This window comes from Rhinatrema bivittatum, chromosome 3 (genome assembly GCF_901001135.1).
Source record: "Rhinatrema bivittatum chromosome 3, aRhiBiv1.1, whole genome shotgun sequence".
NCBI lineage: Eukaryota > Metazoa > Chordata > Amphibia > Gymnophiona > Rhinatrematidae > Rhinatrema > Rhinatrema bivittatum.
Window position 1 is genome coordinate 133,020,031 of NC_042617.1, and position 21,212 is coordinate 133,041,242.

At 43.4% G+C, this 21,212-nt stretch overlaps 1 protein-coding gene across 3 annotated transcripts in view; it reads left to right on the forward strand.

Annotated features, from left to right (window-relative positions):
* FANCL (FA complementation group L) overlaps positions 1-21,212 on the forward strand; it is a 300,676-nt gene that overhangs the window by 234,511 nt on the left and 44,953 nt on the right. For all 3 annotated transcript variants that reach the window (XM_029593734.1, XM_029593737.1, XM_029593735.1), the window contains 2 exons: positions 9,379-9,424; positions 9,515-9,596. In XM_029593734.1, coding sequence (XP_029449594.1) covers positions 9,379-9,424; positions 9,515-9,596 — 128 coding nt within the window. The remainder of the gene's footprint in view (positions 1-9,378; positions 9,425-9,514; positions 9,597-21,212) is intronic.

Sequence of the window (21,212 nt, forward strand, 5' to 3'; positions counted from 1 at the left end):
GATCTGTGGTATTACAGGAATGAAAATTAGCAGGTAAGAACCAATTTTCCTTTCATAGAGGCCAGTTTACTGAACACACGTGGATTTCAATGCTAAAATATAGATAATAGTGTATATTGATTCTGACCATACACCAGCAATAATTAACTTGAATTGCTGTTTAGCTACAGTGGCAGACTGGCTGGGGAAAGCTAAACTTAAGCTTAATTCAATGAAGTCAGGACTCTGTGCCTGAATAAATGAGAGAATGAGTTGGCTATTTCTCCTGTGGTTGTTAGAACTACAGTAAGCCGTAAGGACTCAGTTAAACATTTTGGGGACTATAAGGGGTCAATATTCAAAGGCATTTAGCTAGATAACTCAAGTTATCCAGATGAATGGCAACTTTTAGAATATTAGGACACTTATCCAGCTAGATTTTAGCTTGATAATTCATTATCTGAATAAAATAAAGCTGGATAAAAGAGGTGTTCTGGGCTAGGGTAGAGTTTTCCAGTTAACTTAGCCAATTTTCATCTATATCCAACTAAGTCATCCAGTCTTGTGAAGCCAGAAAACGTTCAAATTATCCAGCTATGTTCAAAAGATCATAGCTGGTCTAGTGGCAGAGATTTGAAAAAAAAAAAAAAAGTACCGCATGGCCTGTGGCCTGATTCCCTGACCCCAAATAATAATTTCCAAATCTGCCCAGTGAGACTGATTTTCTCTGAGGGCAAGCAGGATGGTAGTCCTCACACATGGCTGACATCATCAAATGTATCCCCAATGTGGAAAATGTATATCAAAGTTTCTAGAACTTTGATTGGGAACACTGAGAATGCATACACATACACGCGGGGGCCCTCTCCAATCTCTCTTTTTCCGCGGAGCTGTAAGCATCGTGGTGTGAATGAACTCACTTTGGCTGTATTTTGGCCATGTGGAAAACTTGCGTTTTTCGCAGGTTTTTACTTGTTGTTCCATTGCTTAAGCCTTCTCGGAGTTTTCCCATAGTGTCTCCTAGTCAGGGTTTTCGATGATTCAGGTAAGTTTCCTTTCGTGGTCGATTCACCCATGGTGGTGGCGCATCGGTGCCCACTGCCATCATCTTCCATTACTGTCCCTTTTGTTTCGTCTGTCATGGCCACATCTGGTTTTTGGCGATGCTCCCAGTGCTCGAGGACCATGTCCATTACAGATCCGCATGAGAAGTATCCTCTGCCTAGAGGCATCGCATGACCTCTGAGGTTGCTGCTTATGCTCCCAGATGACCCCAAAGGGATGTAGACTTTGACTTAACAAGATGGCGCAACTCTTCAGATCAAAGAAATCCAAGCTATTGGCATGAAAGGACCAAGGAGTTGCACCGATTGACACCGAGCCATCGACATTGAAACATAGAAACATAGAAATGACGGCAGAAGAAGACCAAATGGCCCATCCAGTCTGCCCAGCAAGCCTCACACATTTTTTCTCTCATACTTATCTGTTTCTCTTAGCTCTTGGTTCTATTTCCCTTCCACCCCCACCTTTAATGTAGAGAGCAGTGATGGAGCTGCATCCAAGTGAAATATCTAGCTTTATTAGTTAGGGGTAGTAGCCGCCGCAATAAGCAAGCTACACCCATGCTTATTTGTTTTACCCAGACTATGTTATACAGCCCTTATCGGTTGTTTTTCTTCTCCCCTGCCAATAAGCAAGCTTCTCCCCTGCCAATAAGCAAGCTACACCCATGCTTATTTGTTTTACCCAGACTATGTTATACAGCCCTTATTGGTTGTTTTTCTTCTCCCCTGCCGTTGAAGCAGGGAGCTATGCTGGATATGCGTGAAGTATCAGTTTTCTTTTTTTCTCCCCTGCCGTTGAAACAGAGAGCCATGCTGGATATGCATCGAAAGTGAAGTATCAGGCTTATTTGATTTGGGGTAGTATCGATTTGGCGGAACTATCTATTCCATCAATGTCTCCAGCGCCCCTGTCTGCCAGTGACTAACCATCGTCAAACTCCTCCAGGCCAAGGACGTCAGGTTCCTCGTCGTCATCAGCACTGGGAAAGGACTTGGCCGAGCATAGAGGGAAGCCAAAGCATCGGCATTGGTCCCTGTCGATGCATGCTGCCAGATTCAAGGATGCACCGGCTTTTGCTGCGATGCCCCCAAAGCAACCCAGTGGCGAGGAGTGTCAATCCTCCATTGGTGCTGGGGGGTCTGCGAAGTTCTCCACTGGTCTTGATGCCAGTCGCTGATCCACCTTGAGAGTCTAAGGAAGATCTGGCTACCTCTCCTTCCTCCCACTCAGTCTTGTCATTGGCAACGTTTGAGGAGGAGCTGGAGCGTTGATTCCAGTTAGTGGTGGATTGGGCAGTGAAGGGTTTTGGTCCTGTAGCACCAGACCCAGTGCCACCCGTCCTCGTACCACTTCTGGAGAAGCTCAACGTGCTCATCGGTGCATTACTGTCCAAGTTGGCATCGATTCCTGGGATAACAGGGCCTGGCAGGACACCAAGGCCTCCCCCTACCAATACGGCGGTCGTTGCTAGTTCCTCCAAAGAGGAAGCTCCATAAAGGCCAGTGAAGATACTAAGGCTGCCCCCACCCCTGTCCATTTCTACCAGTGCCTACACCTTTGGACGTAGGCTGAGCCCCTAGGGACCCATTCCTTGTTGCCTTCAGTGAGGATGAGGAGCCCTACGACCCCTCGGGGGGATGATGCTTCAGCGTCCTCCTCCTGCAGATCCTTCTCTTCCAAAGAAGTGAAGGAAGTTTCCGCCTGAGGACTTGACCTTCGCAAGATTTGTGAGGGTAATGGCGGAAGCCAACCCTTTTCATTTATTGACAGAGGAGGATGCCAGGCACAAAATGCTTGAGATCCTCCAGTTCATGCAGCCTCCTGAGGAGATCGTGGTGGTCCCAGTACACGAGATCCTTAAGCAGTTGCTGCTAAGGATATGGGAACACCCCCTCACAGTGCATCCTGTCAATAAGAAGGCAGACATGGTTTACCTCGTCCAGAAGGTTGCTGGATTCGATAAGCATCAGTTGCCTTATCAGTCGGAGTGTCAAATCCATCCTCAAGAGAGTCAAGCATTCTCGTACCCATTCCTCAGCGCCCCTGGGGAAGGACCATAGAGCACTGTATGTTCTTGGGAGGAAGGTATTTCAAGGCACCATGCTTTTTGCCCGCATTGCCACCTACCATCTCTATATATGAGCCCTTACTCGTGGGATATCCAGAAGCTAGTGTAGAAGGTGACTGAGCAGCTGTTTCAACAGCAGCAAGAGGCCCTTATGTCACTGGTGCATAAGGGTCTGGAATCTGGAAAACACGAGGTCCTTGCCACCTACAATGTTTTCATCGAGAGTCTTTGCAGCGGGAATCAGCACCCGCAGTATAGCTTGGCTGCGGGCCTCTGATCAGAGGTACAGGAATGACTTGCTGACATGCCGTGTACTGGAGAGAATCTCTTCGGAGATAGGATGAGGGATGCTGTGGCCCAACTTTGCGACCACTACAAAACCCTCCAGTAACTCTCCACCAGTACTTAGGACCCATCCTCCTCATCCAGGAAGCCAGTGAGACCAGGGCTAAGGGAGTCTTTCTTTCACCAAAGGAAGTTCTATCCTCTGCCTCCTCACTCTGTCAATGCCATTAAGGCTCCCGCAGCCAACCCAGGCAGCAGAGAGCCCGCAAGCCCCAGCTGGTTCCTCAGTCAACTCCAGGGATGGGGTTTTGACTGGGCCATAGGGAGCATAAGCCAGTTGCCCATACAAAGAAAACTTACCCGAATCGCCGAAAACCCTGACTAGGAGACACTACAAGAATGCACCAAGAGGGACCCAGTGATGGAACGAGAAAAAACGCTAGAATAGCAGAGTTTTCCACAAGGCCAAAAAGCAGCCAAATTGAGCTCACTCACACCATGATGTGTACAGCCCCACGGAAAAAGTGAGACTGGCAAGGGACCCCGTGAGGACATGGGGTGCTGGGCATGCTCAGTGTACCTAGCCAAAGTTCTAGAAACTTTGACATGTTTTCCGCATCGGGGCTCCATCTGATGATGTCACCCATGTGTGAGGACTAACATCCTGCTATCCTCTGAGAACTTGTTACAGGTAAGCAACTCTGCTTTCACCAACCCTCCTTCCCACCCTGCCAAAACCCTTCTGAAAAGGAGTTAAACAAGAGTTAGGAGTCTGAGACAGGCCTCTCCTTTCCCCACTGCTACCTGCTCCCCATTTCTATATTTTCCCAAAACCATTCCTCTGCATTTCTCCTTCCCCCTCCTCCACCTCCCCCTCCTCCATCCCAATCATAACCCTCTTCCCCTCCCAGTACCTTAGCAAATAATTCAGGATTGTGGTACTTTGCTAGTGTGATTCTGGAAAAGTACTTTCTGCATTGCTATATCAGCAAAGTTGGAAGTGTAAGGGTAAGTTTTGAGATGATGAATTGATTGAATATTACTGGATGTTAGCACATCCATTTCAGGCCAAAAAGGTGACTAGCTTTAGGCCTGGCTGACAAAAGGGAAAAAAAGTTAGTAATTCACTCCTGGAGTGTTTTGGTGGCCATATAATGACAGATTGCATGCAGATGAGTATATAATGAAGGAAATAATACTTTCCTTGCTTAGTGGTGCATAATATATTAACTGCTTCATTTGCCTGTGTATTAGCCTCCTATTTTACATATGAATAGTTGCTTGCATGATGTCTGTTCTTTATAGAAAAAGGTGAGCACACTGTTCCATGTATTCATAAGTCATGACATCAGTGTACTCTCAGATTAAGAATCCAAAAACACCTGCCTCCATAATTCTCTGTGCCCTTTGCACCTATTATTTGTGCAGGTGGCCGAAAGGGGCAAAATAGCATGCATACTTTTGGAATTCCCACTTACTTTTAGCTACATCTGAGAAGGGCAGTTTTTAGTCAGACCATTTTCTATAGTTAAATAACTTTAAAAATTGCTTTAGAAGTTCAGAACCCTCATTTCTGTATGACTTCTCTCTTTTACACTAATTTTAAAAAACTCTTTCCAGTGATCACTGAACCCTGATGATCACTTACTGAGACATTACAAACTGTTCCCCCATTTCTAAGCATTATGTCCAGTGCTACTAGAAATTGCAGTATTGCTGGAAAACTTAAAAAGTCATGGTTTTGAGAAAATATGACAGGAAGTATTCATGATGCAGATATTTTTTGACAAGGAAGGAGGGAAAAGCAGATACTAAATAGGACAGAAATATAAGATGAGAGGATAGAGAAAAAGATAAAGCAATGTAAAAAAGACCTTTTTTATCCATGTTTAATTTTAAGTGCTGAAAAGAAAGAAATGTTATAAATATTCAGAAATTTTGTGTAATAGATCATTATTTCTCATAGGACAGCAGGATGTTAGTCCTCAAACATGGGTGACATCATCAGATGGAGCCCGGCACAGAAAAATTCTGTTAAAGTTTCTGGAACACTGAGCATGCCACTAATTCACGTGTCCACGCGGGGTCCCTCTTCAGTCTCTTTTTCCGTGAGACTTTCATATCGCTATTGTTGAGCTTGTGGTTCTTTTCATGGAAAACAATTTTTTTCCTTCTTCCCGGTCACGTCAGGCCTCTCTGTCTCCTGGGGTTCGTGGCTAGGCATCATGGTAAATTTTTTTTTTCTTTTCCCGTTGTTAGTCAATTACTGACTGGGCCATTCCCAGGTATCTGCCGGCCATCGACCGCACGCCGGATTCTTTTTCCCATTACATCTGGTTTTCGCCAGTGCCCCCAGCGCCCTTGGACCATGTCCATCACGGACCACCAAGAGGTCTGTATTTTATGCCTGGGAGCATTGCAGGTAGGGGAAGACTTGGACAACTGGCTCATCAAGAGCAACACCAGGCACGGGGCCTTGCAGTCTCTCCAATCCGCCATCCCAGTTTTGGAGACCATAGGTTTTCTGATCAACCATCCGAAGCCCCAGCTGGTACCATCACCACTTCACTGGGTCCAGGCTCGAAACAGACCAAGCCAGGGCCTTTTTGCCCTGGGACTGGGTGCTGACTCTGGTGTCCCTGGCAGGGGGCAATCTCTGAGTCACCAGGTCTCTGCATGCAAGATACTGTGTGTGCTGGGTCACAGGGCGGCAACAGCCTTTTGCTTGGCTACACATGTGCATGGTGCAGTGGACCTTACGGTCCCAGTGGTGTCAGGCCAACCAGGACCTTTGGATATGCATCAGTGTCACACCACTGCTTTGAGAGTCCTTATCGTGATGGGAGACACAATCCAATCTGGAAGTGGGTATACCATTTCAGGGTCTGTCCCCACAGATCAACCTCACTACCGATGCCTCCCCCCTGGGTTAGGGAGCTCATGTTGCGGATCTCTGCACCCAAGGCCAGAGGGAAGAGCGATGTCAGATAAACCTCCTGGAGTTCCGTGCTATCCGGTACGCTCTGTGGGCCTTCCGGGATCATCTCACCAGCAAGGTAGTTTTGATTCAGACCAACAACCAGGTGGCGATGTGGTACCTGAACAAGCAAGGAGGCATGGGATTGTTCCTCTCCTGTCAGGAAGTGATCCAGATCTGGCCCTGGGCACTATCCTAGGGCATAATGCTTCGTGCCATCAACTTGCCAGGAGCAGAAAATGTGACGGTGGACGTTCTGAGTTGCTCATTCCACCCCCACAAATGGTCCCTCAAACAGGAGGTCACGGATTGAATCTTCTGCCTCTGTGGGAGAAAGTAGATTGTTTTTGCTCCCTGGTCCAGGGGGACACCGGCCCGACATGCATGCCTTCGCCCACCAGCCTCCTGTATTCCACTAACGTTGCAGACTCTCCTGAAGCTCCAACAGAATCTGGGAACTGTGATCCTAATAGCGCCCTATTGGCCGCGGAAAATCTGGTTTCCTCTTCTGCAGGATCTCTCCTTCTGAGCACCGATCAGCCTGGGGACTTCCCCAGATTTGATATCTCAGGATCAGGGCAGGTTGTGCCAACCCAACCTCCAGGCCTTAACTCTAACAGCTTGGATGTTGAAAGGATGACTTTGCGGGCCCTGGATCTTTCAGAAGGAATATCTCGGATCCTGGTGGAGTCTAGGAAACCTTCCACTAGAAAGTCTTACTGTCTGAAGTGGAAGAGGTTCTCGATCTGGTGTGAGAGACACGGGTTGGACCAGTTCTCCTGTTGCACCACGAAACCTCTGGACTACCTGTTGCATCTCTCTAACACTGGCCTGAAGACCACCTCCGTGAGGGTCCACCTCAGTGCTATTGGGGCCTAGCACCGCGGGTTAGATGGCTCACCCATCTCAATGCAACCGCTGGTGGAGCACTTCATGCGAGGCTTACTACAGATCAAGCCTCCAATTAGGCCACCAGTGATTTTGTGGGACGTCAGTGTGGTCTTGGCCCACTTGATGAGACCCCAATTTGAGCCCCTGCGATGTTGTGACTGAAGTGTCTATCCAGGAAGGTTATCTTCCTGGTCGCGATCACCTCTGCATGCAGGGTCAACGAGCTTCAGGCTCTGGTGTCGTACCTGCCTTACACAACATTTTTTCATAAGTTGGTGCACATCTAAGGTGGTGATGGACTTCCATCTCAATCAGTCTATAATCCTACCTACCTTTTTTCCAAAGCCGCATTTACACCAGGGTGAGCAGGCTCTGCACACCCTAGTCTGCAAAAGGGCCCTAGCTTTTTATCTAGCATGTAAAGCGGGCCATAGGCAATCCACACAACTCTGTTTCATTTGACAAAAAGCGACTCTGAGTTGCAGTGTCCAAGCAGACCTTATGAAACTGGCTAGCAGATTGTATTTCATTCTGCTATGCACAAGCGGGACTGCCACTTGGAGGCCATGTTAAGGCTCGTTTGGTACGAGCCATGGCAGCGTCAGATGCCCACCTGTGTGCCATGCTGGTGGGAGAGATCTGCAGGGCTGCACCCTGGAGTTCTTTCCATACTTTCGCCACACACTATTGCCTGGATAAAGACTGTCGACGTGACAGTAATTTTAGTCAAATTTAGTCAAAACTCCAAATCTGCATCAACAAATGCTGGCTTTTTCACTGTTCACCAAACTTGTTCAACGCCTCTTCCCAACGTCAATCCGCTCAATGTCGCGTCATTCCCGTAGTGTCAAAGGTGACATTGAGCGGATTGACGTTGGGAAGAGGCATTGAATAAGTTTGGTGAACAGTGAAAAAGCCAGCATTTGTTGATGCAGATTTGGAGTTTCTGTACAGAAAAGTTTAAGACTTTTGTCGGTGGTTTGGTTTACTATTGGAACACACAGTGAACGGCCACATTAACACACCGGAAATGTTTGGATGTATCAGCATGTAGTTTGGTCCGGACGAGGGGTGCCCAACATTAGAAAAAAGTGGATACGAGTGAAATTGTGAAATACAGCAAGAAATCTCCTGAGGAAGCCCGAACAGGGGTGAAACAAGGTGCCTTGGGGCGACTGGTGTTAAAATAATTATTGAAAAGAACTTAAGGTGGAGGTGTTTGATGTTAAAATGATTAAAAAGAACCAGGGTGATTGATAATATCTCAGCAGGAGAATGAATAATTAAATGTTCAAGTATAACTTTGAAGTATTACAGTATATCATCGGATGTAGACATTAAGGGCATTAGGATATTTTTATGGGGTATATGATTTTAAGATGAATGAATGGTGTATGTATGTGAATGTGTGATATTAGGGGGTTAGGGTTGGAGTTGTATTATTGGATCCGGTCCGGACCGGGCATATTTAAAACTGTGTATGTGTGGTGAGGAATATAGTGTTTGATATATATGCATTGTTGAATATGGTGTTATCATCAGAAATATGTGTGTATTACAATGTTAAACATGTATTTAATTGTTATAAAATGTAATTTAATAACATGTTCATGTGAGATGTATAATAAAGTATATGAAGATTCTTGAATTGTGATATATACTGAAAATTCAAGGTTACATTTTTTGGGATTCCCTAAAATGTGTTGGATTGTATATTATTGAGGGGATCTAGCAGTACCCTATAGTGATTGTGCCATTATTTTGTATTACCAATAACATATTGTAACACCATTGCAATGGGTGTTGGACACCAGCATAGATGTTTAACACATGTTAATACATTCATACACATATCTTATTTTATATTTCTATAATACAAGAAATATATACTTTGGAAATGCATCTCACATTTTTATTTTAAAATTGTGTTCAAATTCAAATATTATTGTAAAGTATAGTAAATAAGCAGTGCTTCCACAGAGGTAATCTTGGGCTAGCAAGTTAATGGTAAGATCAGCCTAGACTTGCATGCTGTAGTGTGTATTTATTCCAGAAGATCATATATTTGATTTTTTAAAATTAAGTTGAGAATATTATTTGTATTTTGCAGTGGTAATTCCGTTGAGAAGTAAACTGAATAACAACATCCATTTATGGTATGTTTCCCAAGAAATAACATATACTATAGATTTAAAAACTGAAATTTTCTGAAATATAAAATGTATTGTCTTGTTTTTTTCTTATAGGGAACCAGAAAGTAATCTGTTACAAAATTTGAAAAATGTTTTAGAAATTGATTTCCCTGCTCGTGCCAGCACTGAAAAATCTGTAAGTTGCTACCTTTTCATATTTAATAAATATTCTGCTGAATATTAAAATACAATTTTCAGATATTAATGTACCTGACAGAAAAAAATTAAGATTTAAAGCAAGTGTTTTCTTAGAAAGGAAATCATAAGAAGGGCAGCTTTCAAAAGTATGCATGTAGCTGAAAAGTCTGAATACTTTTACCTGCACCAGTTATCAAAGGGAAAGCATGTACATATTTTCTCTTTGAAAATTGCTTAGGGAAAAAATACCTGCAGATATTTGCATCTGTATTTTCTGAAAATACTTTTTCCCTGCAAAAGAATGCACACAGTTTTGATAATACAAAACCATGTTTGTTGTTGCCTCCCTTGACCTAACCCAGTCTCTGAGCCTGCATACAGGATAAGCAAGTTTCAAACAGCTTATTTAGGCCAGGAATGATGAATCCTGCGAAAACGAGGGGCAGGGGGGCGAAGGGGGGGGGGGCAGTCTGCGAAAGCCCACAGTCTTCGCACCACGGTGGTGCGCCGGCTACCGGTTTTCACACAGAATAGAAACATACATATAGAAACATAGAAGTGATGGCAGAAGAAGACCAAACGGCCCATCCAGTCTGCCCAGCAAGCTTTCACGCCTAATTGTTTTCATACTTATTTTTTACTCTGACCGCTGAGGTCAGGGCCCTTATTGGTAACTTTTTGGTTCCAATTCCCTTCCACCTCCACCATCGATGCAGACAGCAGTGCTGGAGCTGCATCTAAGTGCAGTATCTAGCTAATTGATTTGGGGTAGTAACCGCTGTAATAAGCAATAGCGCCACCGTGAAAGGTGGTGCTATTCGGCGTGCTACTGCTGACGATAATGTTAGTAACATTATCGCCGGCAGCGAAGACACCGCCGACTCCTCCCCTCCCCCTAATTTGCATATTGTCGCATGCGAATAGGCCCTTTTCGCATGCAATAAGCCTTTGATAAATGACCCCCTTAGCTGGGTAAATAGCTTTTGAGAATTACCCTCAAAATTAACAAGGTTCTGTAAGTAATGTAGGAAATAATATACTGAGGAATTTATAAACCTTTGATTAACATAAAAGTACTAATTGTCATCCTGTAAGGTGGCTCAGGACAGCTGCTATCATTTTTTAAAGTTAAATGCAGATAACCAGATGTTTGTTTTCTGAAACATTCTCTGTAGTAGATGTCCATTCTAATTGTTAAGTGGAGCTACTAGGATATCAAGGCAAAATATATATTCTAGAGATAACGATGCATGTCTTCAACCAAAAAAGAAACATTGGTACACTATGAAAAGAAAAAATGAAGCCTATTTTGGCAAAGATGATATGCCTGCAAACTTTGAATATCACTCTGTCTAAGATTATTATTGCTCCAAGCTTTTACATTATGATTGCCAGTTAGGCTACTTTCCCTGTGTAGAGGATGATGGTTGTTCAAAATAGAAGGTTTGAGGCAATGAATTGATTTAATATTATCAGATCTCTTAGCATGTCCAATTGAGACTGAGGTGAATAGCTATTAGCCTGGCTGGCAAATAAAAATGTTTGAAATTCACTCCTGGAGGGGGAAAGTCTGTTTAGGTGGACATGTACTGATATATTGCATTCAAATGAGCATATAATGAAGGAAGTCATATCTGCCTTGCTCAATGGTGTAGAATACATTAACTACTTAATTTCCATCTGTATTAGCCTCCTATTTTTCATATGAATAGTTGCTTATATGACATCAGTCCCATATGGTGAACCTACTGTTCTGCCTTCCATCAGCACAATCTTACCATCAGCACAATCTTAGACTAAGAAGCCAAGAATACCTGCCCAAACTTCTCCATGCTAACTCATTCCCATAATTTCTGAAACACTTGCTTTCCCCAGCTCCATAGGAATCAATGGAGAAAACACCAGCACTTAAACACATGTAAACTCTGTTACTGTAGGAAAGGTAGAAATTCAAAAGGGCATGAGCATAAGAACTGCCATTCTGGGTCAGACCAAAGTCACTGAAGCCCAGCATCCTGTCTCCAACAATGGCCAATCCATGTTGCAAGTACTTGGCAGATCCCATAAAGTAGATCTAATTCGTGTTACTTCCTAGGATAGCATGGGATAAACACAGGATCCCTAATGACAAGGGGATGGAAATAAAGCATTGGGATAACTAGTAGTGATTGTTCTGCATGGGGATGTAATAGGATTGCTTAACCTAAGTCTGACAAGTGTGTCTAAGGATATATTCAGAAATTAGGCCTCAGTGTTCACACTTGATCCAATTTCATGTGACTAAAAGAAGTGTGGGAAAGGGAGAGATAAACAGATGTACAGGCTCTGTAGTAAGGGAATTAAAAGTCACAAGAGAAAACAAGCTGTTTCTCACTTTGGGCTATTTTTTTGGGAGATTGTATGTGTGTCTCAAAACTTGTTTCAGATGTGCAAACTAAAAGGGTGTAACTAACAAAGGCATAGGAGAGAAACCCCCAACTTCCAGAAGTATCAGAGCCATGCTGCTTTCCTGGGCTCTTTCAACAACAGTAAAGTATTATACTGGATTAGTATTATAACCATTGCTTTTGCTATATCTGTGTATTATCTCTGCTTCAGTGCTTTCTGAAGCGTAACCGAGCAAATCTATTTCTGGAATTTACAGTCGTGCTGAATCGGGTCTGTCTGGCGTTGTCTTAGCGTAGCAGATCTCACTCTGAAGGTGCTTAGGGGATACTGGCCTTATGTTTTACTACACCCACACAGTGAACCTGTAACAGGGGGTAACATGCACAGAGCAGCAGTTACAACCCTAAACAGAATACATGGGAATAAGATGCTTGGAGCGGCAGTTACAACTCTGAACTTCTTGCTGGGCAGATTGGATGGGCCATTTTGATCTTTAGCTGCCATCATTTACAACTTATTTATTTTAAATGTCTTGTTAACCACTTCCCACACCAGCTAGGTTGCCCAAAGTGGTGTATAAAAATACATGCATAATTTTAGAAACAAAAATACATATTAAAATTACAATGCATAAAGTCAACAGCGACAATATATATTGAATTCTAAAATAAACAAACATACCACAAATAATTATCAAACATTACAAACCTCAATACCACAAGGAGAATTCCCCAGATGTCAAAATATGGCTCACATCTAAATAGCCAAACTCTGTTTCCTCTTAATACAGCCCATTCTCTTATTTTACTGATTAATTCAACTGACCCTTACCACATCAATAATTACATCCCACAAAAAATCTTCACCCTTGTCTTCTCAGCCTTACCCCCTACAGCCATTTAATATATTCAGTTATCTGACCTGGGAACAGGCTTTCAACTTTTCCCAGTATAACCAATAATTTGGATCATCAAAGCCCCGCCTCTCTGCTGGAATACCAAAAGTCCCACTCAGTGAAATCATCATCTTGAGGAAACTGGGCTGCAGCAGGCAGAATGTAAGCACACCTTACTGAGCCCTTTGAGGAGCCACAGGGGTTTTGCTTTACTTACTTTGCTTTGTTAGCTTACTATGAATTGGTTGTGATGAATATGGGTGGGTTTACACAATTGTTCTCAAGGTGTAATGTTCCTTGTATATGGGGTTGGTATCCTATTCTTATTCCTATTTATATGGTAAAAGTTATTTTCCCCCAGCCATTAATCATGGACATTTAGAGCACTTCAAAAACATTTGTGCTTAAAGAATATATCTTTCTTAAAGGACAAGCAAGATGGCAGTCCTTGCACATGGGTGACATAATCCGATGGAGCCCAGCACAGAAAACTTTTGTCAAAGTTTCTAGAACTTTGACTGAGTTGTCTGAGCATGCATTATACCACGCATCCATAGGAGGGAAGGGGACCCTTCAGTCTTACTTTATCCATGGTGCCTGGAGGTTTGTGGTTTGAGTCTCTCAAACATTTTTTTGTCTTTTTTTTTTTTTTCTTTTTCACTTTTGGTAGTTTTCACCGACAGGATTCACGTCTCATTGACATGGGGTCTCTAGATTTCCCTTAGTTTCATCCCTAGGTAGGTTTTTTGGTGTTTGTGTCTGAATCCTTGGGGCTGCAGTGTGCCCTATGCCTGCCAGCCATCAATGTCCGCTGCCATCAATTTTGATCTTGCATCCCTTTTATTTTGTGATGCTGTGTCAACAGTGTTCTAGCTGTGCCCTCAATGTATGATTACCATGTCTATCGTAGATCCCCATGATAGATGTGTCCTCTTCTTGGGGGCATTGCATGATGTCCAGGGTTGTCGTACATGCACCCAGATGACCCCCTAAAGGACTCCGGGCCTGTCTGGAGAAGATGCAGAAGACCGATATATCAGCATCAGAGGCATCAACAACGAGGGACTTCAGAACTGCATTGATGGCCATCAATCGGCGGGGTCATCGGTTTCATCGGACTCTGGAAATGGGCCATCAGGTTCCTCCTCCTTCAACCTTGACACCGGGGAAGGACCGTGCCAAGCATCGATGGATGCAGAAGAAGCATCGTTCTCCGCGGATGCTCCAGCTTTTACTGAGAAGCCCCTGAAGTGACCCCGTGGTGAAGACTGCTCATCCTCCATGGTTCCCAGGGGTTTGCCATGATGTCCATCGTTCCAAATTTCAGCCAGTGATCCTCATCTCGTTTCCAAAGAGGATCTGGTCATGTCTCTTGGCTCCCAGTCAGTGATGGCATTGGCAATCTTCGAGGAAGAGCTGGAAAAACAAGTGCAGCTCACCATGGAGAAAGACGCTCCAGGGCCTCTATTTTGGAGTACCAACGGCCCTGGGACCGGCACAGTCTCTTCTCGAGCTGCTACTTGGCCCTCTACAGGTGCTCCTCAGTTTTGTACCGTCTTTGTCTGTGTCTAGTGAAGCATCAGAGCTGCTGCCTACCATTCCAGTGGTTGTCTGCAGTTCCTTGGAGGAAGCTAACTCGAAGACAGGAGATGTCTCGGAGTTCAGGCCCAACTAGCCAGTTGCTCTGGTACCTGTACTGCTGGCAGAGGACTGAGAGCCACTGGATCCATCGCTTGTTGGTGACAGGCGGACCTCCTTTACCCCTTTGGGGAAGGCTTTGGAAGATGAGGCATCAGATAACCTCCCCTCTGACCCATTGTCTCCTCTGGAAGACCTCTCCTTTACAGGGTTTGTTAGGTTGAAGTCCAAAACCATCCCATTTAATTTGCAGACAGGGAACGATACCTGACACAAGATGCTAGATATGTTTCTGTACGTGGAGCCTCCTAAGGAGATCATGGCAGTCCCAGTACATGAGATCCTTATGGTGTTACTGATGAGGATGTGGAAGAACCCCCTCTCGGTGGCTCCCATTAATAAGAAGGTGTCGGACCCTGTTCTATTAACACTACTGGGTTACCAAAATCCTAATTGAAGTCTTAAGGTTTCATCAATTGAGTTTAAGTTCTTGACGCCCCTTCCTCATAGTAATGCCACATACTAAGAGGAAGGGGAAAATAACAGCTACCTCAACACCTGTGATTGAGAGTAATCAACCTCGAATTCAGGACATTTTTGGTCGAACTACTTTAATGCCAGGAGCGGGAGTCGCTGGAGATGAAGCTCAGGAGCAGGAACGCAACTCCTTGACCAATGAAACATCTCTGAGCCCTGGAGCTCCTACAACACCTGAACAGCCAACGGGAAGGGGAGGAGGTGTAACAACATTCGAGGATACCACCCCGAGTTTGGACTCTATACTAGTGGAGGGCAAGGGGGAGGCAGTGGTAACGGATGTGCCACAGCGGACTCATGAGTCACCCCTAGTCTTGAGCCCTAACTATAGGGATAGTACCGTATTGGTTCCCAAGGTTAAAAAGATGGAAAGGGGACAGGGGGAAATGCCAGCTGGTCCAGTACTGTTTGTTCCCACAAAATTTACAATGGAGGAAATTGGCAGTATGATTCTTGCAATTCAAAAATCCATAAATGACTTGACTAAAACAGTTCAATTAAGTTTAGACAATAATAAAGAACTTCAGGTTAGAACAGAGAAGATAGAAAATTCAATGATAAATCTAGAACATAAAATTGAAGAGGTTGAAAAAGTTCAGGTGAACTTAATTAAGTCAGAAAAATTTCAACAAAATAAAATTGAGCAGATGGAAAATCAAATGAGAAGGGCAAATCTGAGAATTCTTAATTTTCCTAGGACCCATCTGTTGTCCCCTAGAGAACTATTCAAGAGTTATCTTTTAAAAATATTAAAGTATTCTGATAGTACGCTTCCTGTAATTTCTAGAGTTTATTATATATCTCGTCTAGTAGGGGGCACAGAAGGGCCAGAACAAGGAAGTTTAAGTGAAGACACAAATTTGTCTGAACTGTTAGAAAAGTCGTCAGATATGGAGATAAAAACTCGGGGTACCTTAATAATACAATGTGCTGATATTTCACAGAGGGATCTAATATTGAGATTATATTTTAAAAATCAAAATTCTCAATTTCATGGATTTCCTATTAGGATCTTTCCAGATGTATCTCTAAGTACGCAGTTGAGGAGAAAAGAATTTCTGACCATGAGGGAGAAAGTAATTCAAAAGGGAGCGAAGTTTTTTGCGTTTTCCTTGTAAATGTGTTTTGACTTATCAAAACACGAGATATGTATTTAACCATCCGGACCAACTGCGAACATACCTTGAGTCCTAAGTCCATCAAACCTTGGGGTTAGGAGAGAAATAGTAAAATAGTAGTTTAACACAGTTTTTTCAAATGTTAATTCTTAGTTAATGCTGCTTCTTTTAGTTTCTATTAGGTTCCGTTATTTCTTTCTGTACTAGTCTTAGGATTCACAGATAAATTTCAAGCATAATCTATTTCTTTCTGTATGAAATTATCTTTTTGTTTTTGATATTTGTGTATTTATCTGTGATTTTCTTCTGGAACATAATATAAAGTGGAATAAAAATAAAATTAAAAAAAATAAATAAATAAGGTGGACATAACTTACCTTGTCCAAAAGGCTTCCGGATTTAGTTGCCAACTACCACATCAGAAGGAGCTAAATCTGCTCTCAAGAAATCTAAGCACGTTCAAACCCATTCCTCGTTGTGCCTGGGGATGGATCAGAGGACTATGAATATTCTTAGGAGGAAGGTTTTTCAAGGAGCTGTGCTCATTGCCTGCATAGCGACCTACCAGCTCTTCCTCTGCCAGTACATGCAGGTCACCCTGAAGCAGGTGCAAGAGTTGGCCGAGCAGCTACCTCAGCGGTAGCATGACACTCTCCAGTCATTGGTGAATAAGGGTTGAGTGTGGAGAAATCGGGGTTTCGAAGTGGCATCAAGACTCTGTCGCAAGCATTGGTGCCACTTTGAGATCAGGTCCGAGGAACCTTTCTTCCACCCGAAGAGACACTGTCCTCCTCCATCTTGATCCCAATCACAGCAGGCCCTTCGTAGCCACCTCAGGCAAAAGAGGGGCCCGTAAGCTCCAGACAGTGTCTGTCAACTCCAAGGATGGAGTTTTGACTGGACTGGAGAAAGCATAGCCATTGTCCCGGTACTTGTGTCGGGAGACCCTCCAGTCAGTAGCAGGCTGCAGTTCTACACAAGCCAGTGGCCCAGTGTAACCTCAGAAGGGGGACAGATTGAACCTATTGGCTGTCCTACTAAATCGCCCTCTGACTCCATTTTGTGGACTCATAGCACATCAGGAGGTACTTCTCTTGGAGCTCTCCTCCCTCTTAATGGCCAGAGCGGTCAAGCTTATTCTACCAGGATAAAGAGGGCGGAGATTCTACTCCCAGTACTTCCTAATTTCAAAGAATAGCAGGGGACTCTGTCCCATCCTAGACCTAAGGACCTTGAATAAGTTTCTAAAAAGAGAAAAGTTCAAGATGATTTCCCTGGGCACCTTGATCCCTTTTCTACAAAAAAGGATTGGCTGTGCTCTCTTGATCTAAATTTTGCCTATACTCACATCGAGATCTTCCCCAGTCACCATAAGTATTTTATTTATGGTGGGAAACCAGCACTTCCAGTACCACTTTCTGCCATTTGGGCTAGCGTTTGCCTCATAGGTCTTCACAAAATTCTTTGTTTTGGTGGCAACGCATCTTTGCAGATTGGGAATGCACATGTTTCCTTATCTGGACGAATGGCTGATCACGAACTGCTCTCGGGCAGGGGCCGAGGAATCCTGTAAGGGAGATTCCAGATGTTCTACCACTGTATGCAGCAAAATATGAATACCTACTTCTATGAATACTGACCTCAGAGGGACACAGGCTTTAAACGATGGATGCTGATATATATGTCTCAACATAGGAAAACAAGATGAGGAACTTTTGACCAACATAGGAAAACATGATGAGGAACTTTTGACCAAGGCAACAATACTACTCAGGAGCTCTGAGAGGAGAGGATCACCTTGCTGGTGGCTGAAAGGAATCAGTAAGTTTTTGCTTGGGACATTGTCTTTTTTAAAAGTATTGGGGCAAAGTTAACTATTTGGGAATATTATTTAGTGTGTTTGTGCTTTTAATAGTCAGTAAGGCAGTGAATAAACAAGTTAGACTGTATTTTTAAATAGTCATTCAATAAGGCAGCTAGTAAGCAGTAGGTAGTGTGTTTATTTTTTAAAGTCTGTAAGGCAGTTAGTAAGCAGAACTGAGTGTTTGTATTAAAAAAAAAAAAAAAACAAACACTAAAAAAAATAACCCAAAAAGTAGCCAGAAGCTAGAAATAAGCTAGGAGCAGTGTATACCCAAGTAAAAAGGTTGAAAAGTTCAGTTCAGTTACTCACCTTGGAAAGGTGTTGAGGTAGTATGATTTGGTTTGAATAGGTACCAACATTTTTTAATCAAGAGAGCAGTGAGTCACTCTGGCTGACTAACTGAAGTTAGACTGTTTGTATAAGAAGTAAGATGGGAGAATTAGAATGTATTGCAGTGAATGATGACATAGACTTAATTGGCATCTCAGAGACATGGTGGAAGGAGGACAACCAATGGGACAGTGCTATACCGGGTTACAAATTATATCGCAATGACAGAGAGGAGCACCCAGGAGGCGGTGTGGTGCTTTATGTCCGGGATGGCATAGAGTCCAACAGGATAAACATCCTGCATGAGACTAAATGCACAATTGAATCTTTATGATTAGAAATACTTTTTGTGTCGGGGAAGACTATAGTGATAGGAGTATACTACCGTCCACCCGGTCAAGATGGTGAGACTGACAGTGAAAAGCTAAGAGAAATTAGGGAAGCTGACCAAATTGGCAGTGCGGTAATAATGGGAGACTTCAATTACCCCAATATTGACTGGGTAAATGTATCATCAGGACACGCTAGAGAGATAAAGTTCCTGGATGGAATAAATGATAGCTTTATGGAGCAATTGATTCAGGAACCGACAAGAGAGGGAGCAATTTTAACGGTGGTGGGGCCGCTTGGCAATAGTGATCATAATATGATCAAATTTGATTTAATGACTGGAAGGGGGACAGTAAGCAAATCCACGGCTCTCGTGCTAAACTTTCAAAAGGGAAACTGCTAAAATGAGAAAAATAGAAAAAAAACAGAAATGAGCAGCTACAAAAGTAAAAAGTATGCAAGAGGCGTGGTCATTGTTAAAAAAAAAACAAAAAAAAAAAAAAAACAAAACAAAAAACATACCATCCTAGAAGCACAATCCAGATGTAGTCCACACATTAAGAAAGGTGGAAAGAAGGCAAAACGATTACCGGCATGGTTAAAAGGGGAGGTGAAAGCTATTTTAGCCAAAAGATCTTCATTCAAAAATTGGAAGAAGGATCCAACAGAAGAAAATAGGAAACATAGAAACATAGAAATGACGGCAGAAGAAGACCAAACGGCCCATCCAGTCTGCCCAGCAAGCTACGCAGTTTATCCATTTTTTTTTTTTATTTCCCCCCCTCCCCCGTCACTATTGGCTTCCAGCACCCTCCGGCCCCAATTCCCTTCCACCCCTCCACCAATGCAGAGAGCAGTGCCGTATCCGCATCCCAATGAACATCCAGCTCAATCAGGGGTAGCAACTGCCGCAATAAACGGCCACACCCCTGCCCCATACTCTTACCCACCTCTGTTTTGTTTGTTTGTTTTTTGTTTTTTGGGTTTTTTTTGGAGATGGCAGCCCTCCAACCTTCCGCTCCGTAAAGGTGGAACACAAACCACTGGCATCCCGCTCCGTGAATGCCTCTGTGGCTACTGCCGCTCTGTGCAGTATTTTGCTGCCTGAAGGTGGAACAACTACTGGCCACTGGCATCCCGCTCCGTGAATGCCTCTGTGGCTACTGCCGCTCCGTGCAGTGTTTTACCACCTCCTCTATATTTATGCCCACTAGACTTGATGGATCCACAGTGTTTATCCCACGCCCCTTTGAAGTCTTTTACAGTTTTAGACTTCACCACTTCCTCCGGAAGGGCATTCCAGGCATCCACCACCCTTTCCGTGAAGAAATACTTCCTGACATTGGAAAATGCATAAATGTTGGCAAATTAAATGTAAGACATTGATAAGACAGGCTAAGAGAGAATTTAAAAAGAAGTTGGCCGTAGAGGCAACAACTCACAGTAAAATCTTTTAAAAATATATCCGAAGCACAAAGCCTGTGAGGGAGTCAGTTGGACCGTTAGATGATCGAGGGGTTAATGGGACACTTAGAGAAGATAAGGCCATCGCGGAAAGATTAAATGATTTCTTTGCTTCGGTGTTTACTGAAGAGGATGTTGGGGAGGTACCCGTACTGGATAAGGTTTTCATGGGTAATGATTCAGATGGACTGAACCAAATTTGGTAGACCTCATTGACAAACTTAAGAGTAGTAAATCACCTGGACCGGATGGCATACACCTCAGAGTTCTGAAGGAACTAAAAAATGAAATTTCAGACCTATTAGTAAAAATTTGTAATCTGTCATTAAAATCATCCATTGTAGCTGAAGACAGGAGGATAGCTAATGTAACCCCCATATTTAAAAAAGGGCTCCAGGGGCAATCCGGGAAACTACAGACCAGTTTGCCTGACTTCAGTGCCAGGAAAAATAGTGGAAAGTATTCTAAACATCATAATCACAGATCATATAGAAAGACATGGTTTAATGGAACAAAGGCAGCATGGCTTTACCCATGGAATAGGTGGCAATATCCTTTCGTGGATTACAAACTGGCTAAAAGACAGGAAACAGAGAGTAGGATTAAATGGACAATTTTCTCAGTGGAAGGGTGTGGGCAGTGGAGTGCCTCAGGGATCTGTATTGGGACCCTTACTTTTCAATATATTTATAAATGATCTGGAAAGAAATACGACAAGTGAGGTAATCAAATTTGCAGATGATACAAAATTGTTCAGAGTAGTTAAATCACAAGCAGGTTGTGATAAATTGCAGGAAGACCTTGTGAGGCTGGAAAATTGGGCATCAAAATGGCAGATGAAATTTAATGTGGACAAGTGCAAGGTGATGCATATAGGGAAAAATAACCCATGCTATAGTTACACAATGTTAAGTTCCATATTAGGTGCTACTACCCAAGAAAGAGATCTAGGCGTCATAGTGGATAACACATTGAAATTGTCGGTTCAATGTGCTGCGGCAGTCAAAAAAGCAAACAGAATGTTGGGAATTATTAGAAAGGGAATGGTGA